The sequence below is a fragment of the Gobio gobio genome, assembly GCF_949357685.1.
Source record: "Gobio gobio genome assembly, chromosome: 4".
Lineage (NCBI taxonomy): Eukaryota > Metazoa > Chordata > Actinopteri > Cypriniformes > Gobionidae > Gobio > Gobio gobio.
Window position 1 is genome coordinate 49,823,662 of NC_137100.1, and position 11,391 is coordinate 49,835,052.

At 38.0% G+C, this 11,391-nt stretch overlaps 1 protein-coding gene across 1 annotated transcript; it reads right to left on the minus strand.

Annotated features, from left to right (window-relative positions):
- Window positions 1-179: 179 nt before the first annotated feature.
- On the minus strand, window positions 180-5,269 carry tnfsf10l4 (tumor necrosis factor (ligand) superfamily, member 10 like 4). Its single transcript, XM_079813770.1, has 5 exons — window positions 4,826-5,269; window positions 4,572-4,703; window positions 4,402-4,447; window positions 863-949; window positions 180-767 (listed from the first exon to the last, which is right to left on the minus strand). The coding sequence occupies exons 1-5, from the start codon at window positions 4,991-4,993 to the stop codon at window positions 364-366; spliced, it is 837 nt and encodes a 278-aa protein (XP_079669896.1). The 5' UTR covers window positions 4,994-5,269; the 3' UTR covers window positions 180-363.
- Between the last annotated feature and the right edge of the window lie 6,122 nt (window positions 5,270-11,391).

Sequence of the window (11,391 nt, forward strand, 5' to 3'; positions counted from 1 at the left end):
TATATTTGTTATGAGATTTAAAAAATATATTTTGCCATGTACCACATTTAACCATGTAATAAAAAACAAGGGGATGGTTTTATTATTAGGTGTCAATAATATGAATAGTATTAACTGAATTGATGTTTCTATACTGTTTTGGCTGTGGATTAAAAATAACTACACATATCAACAAGACTGAAGACTATACTTTGCATATGGGCTTTAATGTACAATAAACAAACAATACATTAAAACTAAATTAACTTTTTTTTAAACACCTTTATTAAAATGTTATTCATCACCTCTATATACATACATTTTTTTAATTCTTGGGATCGGTAAACATAAGCAATAAAGTGAATCAAAATACAGCTGTTTTGCTTAGTTAATCATGAATGCCCCAAAGTAAGTGGCTTCCTGAGGGAAACGGACAGCGCTTATGTTCAGCACGTACAAAGAGAGCCTGTCGCCTTTTTCTAAGCGGAACAGCGCCCCCTGGTGGTTGGAATAAAGCTGTACACCAGACCTTGCGCTCGCACAGGGAGTAACTACGGCTTTAGCGAGCATCACTGGTCGTGGATAGGATGCGGTCCTCTTGTATAAGTATTGCGTGAAGTGCATACTCCGACCTAATTGTGTTTCGAAATTAACTTGAGAGAAAACGAAGTAAATTCCGTCGTGTGGCACCGCTATTTCTCCTTCGGGGCTCAAGCTCATTAACCCTTCCTGACTGAATTGGCCATTCATGTTGTCCCACTGGATACGATCCAGTGCAGGAGTTTCGTCTGCAGAAAAGCAAAGAGATCATTAGCCTATTACATTTAACCACATTATCTTGTACAGTGTAAACAGTGGATTGTTACTCTGGGGAAGATCCTACCATTTTTCTGAAGCCTTTGATATTGTTTAAGCTCTTGTTTTGCCCCGACGTGGACAGCTGGTTTGAAAATCTCAGTGATGTTGTGTTCTGTAAAGTCCAAGAACATACTTTCAATTAAATTAGTCACTATGTCTGATTTTGAGGTAATTGATGGTACAATGGAAGAAACTGCAGCATCTTAAAACATCAATCTGTGCCCTTGACACACTCCCCAGATATTTTTTTTAAAAAAGCTATAAAAATTACTACGTGAGCTTAATGTTCAATTCTCTCTATATATCAACTAAACTAACTTCATAACTTTTACTTGCATTGACGTAGTAAGATTTTTCTTTAAGTTTTCCTCTTTTATAGACAGCTCCCTCTTTTCATCTTGCTTTGTATATTTTAATATTTTTCAATCATGTAATATTCTGCAGAAGAGAGAAATGAATCTTGCTGCTTCTCTCGCGAGAAGTGAATCTCAGTTTCACTGATCCACAGCATGTGATCGGCTGTTCACTACTGATGTCAAAGCTAAACTCCTAAACTCAGGATCAAAGTCTGAGTTTACAGAGAAAGCTGATGATCAGCATCATGGGACCAACAAAGCCTGAATAGATTGGTTTGGTTTTGTCAACTCTAAACTAATCCTGTAACCCTGAGTTTGTTAAACTACCATCATGGTACAGGCCCCTGATGTGCTCCTCCAACAGTAATCACATTCAAATCCAGACTGAAAACACATCTGTTTAGCTGTGCATTTACTGTTTTAATATATTTTAAATACATAATTAGTCTTTATTTTTTATTATCATTCTTATTTCATACACACTTAATTATTTAGTTGGTTTGGGCTTTCTGGGTGGCAGAGGTTGGGAAAAGAGAGTGATGAGGATGTACATTTATGGGTGAAAAGACATCAGGGGCCTGTACCATGATGGTAGTTTAAAGGTCCCATGGCATGGCATTTTTCTATTATTGTATAGTGTTTTCTGAGGTGTACTTATATTATTAGTATGATTTTTACATCATAAAATGTCATAATTTAGAAATAAAAGCCATTTTTTCTATACTGCTGTTTGCCCTGTGGCTGAATGCCCTGCTTCAAGAGGCGTGTCTGCTGTGAGACTTCAGTAAAAACGCCCACTGTTGTGATTGGCTGACATCTTTGCATTTTAAATGAGCGGAGGGGGCGTGGTTTAACGAGGCACGAGCAGGCACGAGTCTGCCAGAGAGACGGATGGACCTGAGTTCACTTCTCATGAGTTCTCTCAGCATCTCTCAGTTCAGGGTGAACTGTTGTAGTTACTAGCATATACTTCAGGTTATTAGTTTATTTCTAGTCGGAGGGGCTGTCACTCATGTCAGAAAGTTAGTAACTTTAGTAAATTATGGATCAGCGCTGACTCGAGACGTGAACCGTTTAGAACGATTCAGTCCGATTTGGTGAACTGGTTCGGTTCACTAAAAAGAACCGATTCAAAAGAATGATTCGTTCGCGAACCGGACATCACGGAGACGAAGCGATTGCTAACAAAGTTATTTATAGTAACTACTGAGTTATGAGAGCGCTGTCAGTCAGCGCGAGTTTATTTTGTTTGTATCTGAGAGTTCTGAATAAACACGAGTCCCAGTCACACCGAGTCCGTCTTCATCATTATTCTACCAACTTTGTAACACATGCAATGTACCATTACAGCGAGATGAACGAGTTAGTAAGTGTTGAGTATAGCATTATTTCTAGATATGTTCCAATCATATGAATAGCGTCATTGACGCGCATTGAGTAACGTTACACAGCGCAAACAAAGACACAACAGCTGTAATCGAATGTAACGTTAATCCAGTTTATTGTGGGGAAAGCTGGCTAGCCTAGCCGGATACCCTCACGCTTACCCCCCTTCTGCTTAATCTCACGCCGCGTTTGGCTCCTCCGCTGTGGGCCAGATGCAGTACTGGGGGTCGGGGATGTTGGAGGCCGAGCTTCGGCGTGTGTGAAGTTTATCTCTAAAGATGTGACTGCTGATGTTAAACAGAAAAGACTGTATGCACATTTTAGAACAGATAGACGCGACAAGGACGTACAAAAACACTGACTCACAAGATAGAAAACACGAAAACACCGTTCTGTCGGGAGAGAGAGAAGCCGCTGCGTGTCCACAAATAATAAATAATAAGCTACACATAAGAAATCAATGATCACAGATCAGAAGGAACTGAAGAAAGACTTCTGTTTTCATTTGTACATCCAAACACTGAGAAACTGCCAGTGTTCACTCGTTCACAAGTAACGTTAATGATCTCGAGTGTTTGCATGGGCGTGCCAGATTCTCTGGGCGGAGGAAAGGGAGGAAACCGTTCCTGCTTGGACGTCAAACCAGGAGACTTCAGGATTGGCTCGTCTGGCCTGTCATTTTCTCAAAGGCAGAGAGAGACAGCCAGAACTCGGGTTTACACCGATCAACATTTCTATCCACTTGGGGACAATATTCAGGCTAGGGGAACTCATATTAATGTTGAAATACCTCATAAAATGAAAATTTCATGCCATGGGACCTTTAACAAACTCAGGGTTACAGGATTAGTTTCGAGTTGACAAAACCAAAACAATCTATTCAGGCTTTGTTGGTCCCATGATGCTGATCATCAGCTTTCTCTGTCAACTCAGGCTTTGATCCTGAGTTTAGGAGTTTAGCTGTGACATCAGTAGTGAACAATCACAAGCTGTGGATCAGTGAAACTGAGATTCACTTCTCGCGAGAGAAGCAGCGAGATTCATTTCTCTCTTCTGCAGAATATTACATGATTGAAAAATATTAAGAATTTAAACAAATTTACACAGGAAGAAGAAAAGAGCTGTCTATAAAAGAGGACAACTTAAAGAAAAGTCTTATATGTCAGTAAAAGTAATGAAGTTAATTTAGTTGATATATAGAGAGAACTGAACATTTAAGCTCACATGTAGTAATTTGTATAGCTTTATTTATTGATTTTAAAGCTTATTTGTAACACCTTTATATAGGCTATTTATATTAATTTTAACAAAGTGCCTATTAATGATTGATTAACTAAAATGGTACATGTGCAATTGATTAAGGGTATAATAATTACATAAATTACATTTATTACTAAATGATTATTATTATTATTATTATTATTATAAATAAGCATTGTTAAAAGCCAGACGCTTTAGTCTTTAAAACCTATTTGCTATGTTGTGACCTTTAATTTGGAGTAGAAAACTTTGCTCACAGTTGACTGGTCTAATTTCAGTTTGAGATCTCTTATAACATAACCTGCCCTTGAGCAGATTAGCCCTGAAGCATAACTATGGAGATGAACACTGCTAAAAGCCAAACCACTTTAATAACTAAAACCCAGGATTGTCACAAACTAAGCTTAAACATATCTGGCTAGCCAGCTAAACCGGCTTCATGGTATAGGCCCCAGAACCGAGGTCGCAGGTTGGTGTAAATATACACTTGTGTAAGTGTTTCATATAGAAGCAATAATAGCAAACAATAATTTAAATAAATAAATAAATACATTTGTTTTACCTCCTAATGATCCCAGTACATGATTTTGTATGTCTAACAGCAGCCTCTGTTCAAAAAGAAATGTAGACTCTTGGAACATCATACTACATGTACGTTAGGCTATAATTGTAAGTTGACAGAGAAATATATATTTCTCCATTTCAAAAACGTATTGAAGCCGTTTTAAATACCTGCCGTGCAGTTTGTCTCAGTTCTTGATTGAACAAGTCACAACTTGCGATACCTGCTTGATCTGCTGGTTGGGTGAGATCTGTGGAGAGACAGTGGATTGGATACCCTCCATCTTTGCCTGTTTCACGAGTCTTTTAAAGTCAGACAAACAAACAAAACTTATTAAACGAATTAAATATATACATTTATGTCTAAATGACAACCTTTCTTGTTTAAAGATCATAATATGCTTCGATTAAACGATTTAACTCACTCTATGAATATCCTCGCAAAAGTCATAAAGAAGAAAAGCTGTGATAAACGTCTCAGTGCCTAATATTAAAGTCAGAATCAAGAAGAATATGTATTGCCCTTTTGCAGTTTTGTTTTCAGATGTGTTTTCGTCCAGCTGGGTATAACTGGTTGGTAGGTTTGATGTCATGTTCCAACAGCGTTTTACAGAATATTCGCATGACAGAAAGAGAAAGTAGATTTCCTGTCGTTTCCTGAGGGAGTCAAAGGTCCTGGAGCCGTTCAGCGCTCTTCCGCATGTTAGTTTGTTTTCCTGGCTGGAAAGTCCCGCGGTCACAGCGCCGCCCCGCTTTCCATCAGCCTGATTGAACGAGGGATCTGAAAACTGAGGTGAGTTTGCACGTTGTGGTACTTACTGCACTGTCAAATGACGTCCAGCTCCACTTCTCTAGACGTCATATGGGGTGGATGGATAGTGTTGTGGGTGGAGTTATGGTGTGGTTGAATCGAATATTTTAGCTCCACAGGCCCAAATTACATTCGCTCCTCATCGATGTCATCGCTGTGTAGACGTAAGCTCCACCCAAGGCAAGCTACTGTAGGTCATGTTATTTTTCTTTAGGGCATTCTGAGAACATCATTAATGGCCAGGTAACGTTGTGCGAACGTTCTATTAACGTTACTAGATTAATGTTTGTTCATAAAACCTTGTTAGAACGTTAACCAAAGTTCTCAGAACATTCCCTGTTAGCTGGGGGGTATGCCTACCGTTTCCTGTAGAGACTTCAATCAATTCACTTTATCCCCCCCCCCCCCATTTATTTACATTTATATTGTCTTTACTGTAGCCTACTTTCACATGAAACTTTAATATTACATTAGAAACATGTCTATCAGAACAAATCGGTAAACAAAAACAATAAATGTCCAAAATGCTACCAATAATAAAAGAAAAAGAAAATAACTGCAATTAATGGACATGGCAGCTTTTATATTTGTTTTTTAATGGCAGATGAATTCTGTTCTGTTCCATTCTATTCTATATTTCTATTGAACATGTTCATTATGCATAGCCTACTGCTTCTGGCATTATTTTATTTGCAAGCGTTATTTTAGAATTTCAGGCTGTATACGTAAACTAAACAAATATTATTATTATTGTTACAAGCTCTCCCAGTCTAGGGTTGGGAGAGGGTAACAAATAAATGAAATAAAATAAACGTAACGTGGAGGATTCCCTTCAACCCTCTACCCCAGAAATGTGGGTCAACAGCTTAGGCAAATACAAATGGTTTTATTACAGGTAAAAGTAAATTGGAAGCAAATAAATCTTCAGGAAAGGCTCAAGCCAAAACAACAAACAAAATGTTACCTAACTTTTGTAAGAGGAACTAAATGACCTATACAGGTAAAAGAAAATAAATAAACAACATAACTTTCCCTCCACTCCCTGACTAAACATTTTACAATAAAGAAAAGGTGGCACCCTGTCCCTACTGCTTCACATAACAAAAAGGTTGGATATTAGTTTGAAACAATATCTGTTAAAATACCAAACAATGTAACCAGGGCTTGACATTAACACCCGCCAACCTGCCAAATGCGGGTAGATTTCAGCTGTGGCGGATAAGGCAGCCACTCCCACTAGCCACTTTGGCAGGTTGAATATAATTTCATCCTACAGCCAAATGAAATGCCAAAACCGTTGTTTCACAAAATATTACAATTCACAAAATTACAATTTAATTACAATTCTTTATCGATTAACTTGCAGTTAGTGAAGGCGGGATAGGCAGAATCGCGCTGAATGACACACAACAGAAGCGCTCTCTCGCGTGCGCGCGCTCTCTCTCTGTCGCACACGTGATCAGTTCTCCTTGCGCCTGAATAGTCAAATACACGCGCACACAGATGTCAAAATTTCCGTCGTGTGGAGTATCTCGCATGAACAGTCAGTTATGGCTTAAGTGTAAGTAAACAGGTGGGTAATAACTGAATATGTGTCAGAATATTAGGTTGTAACACGCTGTGTACGAATGAAAATAGGGATAGCTCACTTAACGTAACTGGAGTTGATGCAAACACGGAGGCGATTGACATTAAACAGCTCACACTTTATTCCCTACAAAACTCTCACAAGAGTGCGTCACAAACTCCATTCCTTCCACAGCATTACTTAATAAAACAAAATAAATAAATGTTAACAACAGAAAATAATCCTCAAACTTTTGAACAGGATGAATATGTCCAAATTTTTCTTATTTTGTTTAAATATAATTTGTTTTCATTGAACTGCCCTTCAGAAGCAACAGAAGATACTTGCATGTTTCCCGGAAGACAAATTAACAATTTACCTTGATTTTCAAATTCAATAGGTTTAATGCATTGTGTTTCCTTCTGGAGCATCAGTGAATGTTTCAACCTTTTTTAGTAGTTGTGTTTGAGTCCCTCAATTGTCCCTCAAAAGATGGATCTTAAAATCATACAGTCATTGCTGGAGAGGGTTCAAATATGAAAAAGAGCCTGGAAAAATTAAGAATGTGCAGGACCTGGAGGATTTTTCTGAAGAACATTGGGCAGTTTAACTGCTCAGGACAAACAAGGGACTCGTGAACAACCATCACAAAACAAAAAAAACAGCCGTGGATCATCCAGGGAATGACACAGCACTGAGAATCAATGGTTCAGAAACTTTTTATAAGGGTTATTTTAATAAATTCAGCTATAGGGTAGAGTGGGGGAAAACGCCCCCCTGGGGTAAAACGCCCCCCACCTGTTTTTCACAAAATAAGCACTAGAGGGAGTCAAGATATATTTTCACTGTTGCTATGCACTTCGTTGACAACGGGGATAAACAAATCTCCTTGGAGAAGCTGACACCAGCGACGTATTTGAAGAGAAGAGGATTACATGCTAAGTGCTTTAATTTTCAGATATTAGTAAACAAGTGTTTAAGAGAATATTGTTCTGCAGGATATCACAGTGATGTATGATAGATGAATAGTGAAGTCTGTAGTTTGAGAGGAAATGTTATTTATAAGGAATATAATTATATCTTAAAAATTATTATTTTTTTTTTAAAGTCATAGCTTGTGGGGTAAAACGCCCCCTACGCTGAGGGGTAAAACGCCCCCCAAAGGGCATAGTTTCTCTCTATCATAATTACTATAACATATTAGATTATGTGAATGGCTACTGAATTAAAGTTTATTTATGTATGTATTTATTTATTTGTTTATTTAGTATTTATTTGTTTATTTTATGTATTTATTTATTACAACACATTTGTTTGCATGGCTTAGTTATATAAATATAAATGGTAAAATTGCTGCGAATGGCTAATGAATTAATGTTTATTTATGTATATATTTATTTATTTGTTTATTTATTATTACAACATATTTGTTTGCATGGCTTAGTTATATGTATAAATATAAATGTTAAAATGGCTGTGAATGGCTAATGAATTAATGTTTATTTATTTATTACAACATATTTGTTTGCATGGCTTATATATAAATATAAATGGTAAAAATGTGGATATTTTGGACATTCCTCAAATAAATATTAATATATATACATGTTGATACATTACTTGCCTTTTACTTTGAGAGATTAAAAACTATAGTCTGCTCATTTTGCTGTTCATCTATGAAGCAAACTGGTTGGGAAGAAAGGGGGCATTTTACCCCACCTTGGGGGGCGTTTTACCCCACCGCTGGGGCAAAACGCCCCCTTTGTACAAAAATATTTTCAGTCAAAATACTAATTAATTATGAAGGCTGTGCAATTTTAATATTTGGTGAATAGTTCCTGCCATAGTCACTCAAAACCGGGATGGCAATTCAAGTCACATTTATGTTTTGTTTCACTGTAATGTCACATTTTCCTTAAGGGGGGCGTTTTCCCCCACTCTACCCTACTTTTTTGTCTTGTGGACTATGTAAAAATATTTTATGTAAAATATCTTATTCAGGACAGTACTAAATAAAAAATAACATGCATTTTATATGATCCCTCTTATTTAGTTAAAATTATTCCCATTTTCACAGATTCGGCAAGCGGTTCACAAACTTTTTCATGCCACTGTATCTTGATTTGGGTGGTCACTCTGCATTGAAAGTTTGAAAGGGTTTTCTTCTAAATCAAGTAAAAGGACTCAAAAGCAAGTAATTTAACCTGTTAACTGTCACCCCCCTTTTTGAAAATATACATGAAAATGCATTATCCAAACTTAAAGGTCCCGTTTTTCCTGTTTTTTTTAAAAGGGTAACTAAACCCTAAACCAACTTTTTTTAGTTAATGATCTGTAATACTGGGGCTTTATTAATGCTGTTCATTGATTCGAGTAAATGTTTTGACATTTGAGTATAAAGTGTTTTAATTCTATAAAATATGGTGTAAAACCGCCAAAGTGCTGCCCTCTTAAGGTTGAACGCTGGCTACTGCAGTTGAATTTTCCTATTGGACGTTGTGGTACATCGTGACGTAGGATGGTACTTCCAACGGCTCACTATCCGCGGCCCTGGCACGAGCTCACCACGCCCTCAGAAATGTTTTCCCCAATCACACGATGAGAACGGCTTCACTCCGGTATGAACTGTCATATTACATGAAGTGGAAACATTATGAATGAAACTGACTTGACACTTGCTTTAACATTGTATTGAAGAAAATACGGTTAAATAATGCAGTTGTCAGTACACGTCAGGCTTTTCTTGCCGCATGTCATGTGTACAGATAATTTTCATACATGAGACGTGCTTTCAAACCCTGACACGCAAGTGGTTGCGGACAACGAACAACAATACTGTAACGTGCTAGCGTATATAGTCTAACTTATTTGAGGAAATCTGTTTATAATAGGCTTTTAGGTCTGAACAGCTCTGCTGTTTCACTAGCATCGTCGGCATCGGGAGTTAACGCAGTTTGAGCCAGCGGCTCGCATTGATAAGGCTCTGGGTCTGTGTCTACAGACAATTCACCCTCCTCCACTTCAGGTGAAGGTAGGAGAAATGACCGCTCTGTTGCAAAGCTGGCGTCACTCCAGTCATTCTCCATCTTTGCGACTCGCGAGTCAGACAGCTGTCAATCAACCCGTTACTGCGGGTCTCAGGTGCACACCCTCCGCTCAGCCCCGCCCTCGGTTCGTCCCCTCTGTCTCCGCTGGGCTCTGCCCACATCTTCCAGCATTTTTCAAAATTTGCCAGTGGGTGGAGTTAAGCTCTGAGCACGGGTTTAGTTACCCTTTAAGCTTTGATTGTGTTTACAGTGTGCAATATAACATGTGTTCATGTTTCGCGTGTAAAAAAACAGTATTTTTCACACAATTTACTTATCTGTATACCGCTGTTTTCACTGTCCTAAAACCGCTTGAGGATTTCCCTGTTCTATGAAGTCCCTCCTTCAGAAATACGTAACGAGTTCTGATTTGTGCCAGCGGTTCCCGTGTTGTGATTCGACAGCAGCTTAGCGCAAGTTGCCCGGAAAGGTCACGCCTCTTACCATAACGGGGAGATGCATGTGCTCAAAGTACAGCGTCCCTGGGAAGGCCAAAGAAAGGTGATTTGACTCCGGGATGAAAATAACAGCGTCTGGACGACATGGCGACAAACACACTCTACGAACCGCTACGAATGCAACACTTCCTCTTCTCCACGTGCGAGAGCAACGAGACCACGCCCCCTTTTTTGCGTATTCTTGTGGGCGGAGGTTAGTCAACAAACTGTTCTACTGAAGTCATTAAAGCAGGATGTACATGGATGTAGTCCAAACCGGCCGTTCGCTGTAGGCTTTGAAAGGGAACTTCTGTCAGATAAAATATCTCGCTTGGCATTGAACTTTGAGCTTTATAATTTTACAGGTATTATTTATGCTCTAACAGCAACATTACACACTAACTAAAGTTTGAAAAATGGGATCACGAAGAACAGGACCTTTAAATGGTTGCAATTCAAGAATGCTTTGGAATATAGACATTCTCATTTTAAATAGTCTATTTTATATAAAATATATACGTTACAAAATAATTTGTACTCTAAAATTACTATCAAATCAATGCCAAATATATAACCAATTTGTGTTTGAAGTTGATATCACAAAAATTGAAGTTCCCATGAGATTTTGTTTAGGCGCTGTACCACAAATAGCCACCGGGTGTCATTGAAATTCCATAGTTTTTTTTTAATGCAATCTCCTGTAACAAATGTATATATTTTTGTCCAAATATCACAAAACAGCTGGCAAATATAGAACCGTGAGACTCAGACCTTTCCGACGATATGTGTTTTGTCAAGATTAGAAAAGGTTTTTATTATAAAGTTTTTAAAATAAATGTTGTAATATGAAACATGACAACGCCCACTAGGGGAGGAGCCGCTAGAAGAATTTAGAGTACTGTTTCCATGGTAACGCAAAATCCGATTTGAAAACGGTTTTCACAGGATGAATCTTGATTTCTTAAGCTTTCGAATTATATATAGTTTGTCAACATTAGATCAGGCTAAATATAGGATATAATTGTTTTAAACATGCAGTGGCAAATGGGCCCACCGGTGGGCCAGAGACAGTTAACAGGTTAAGCATGCC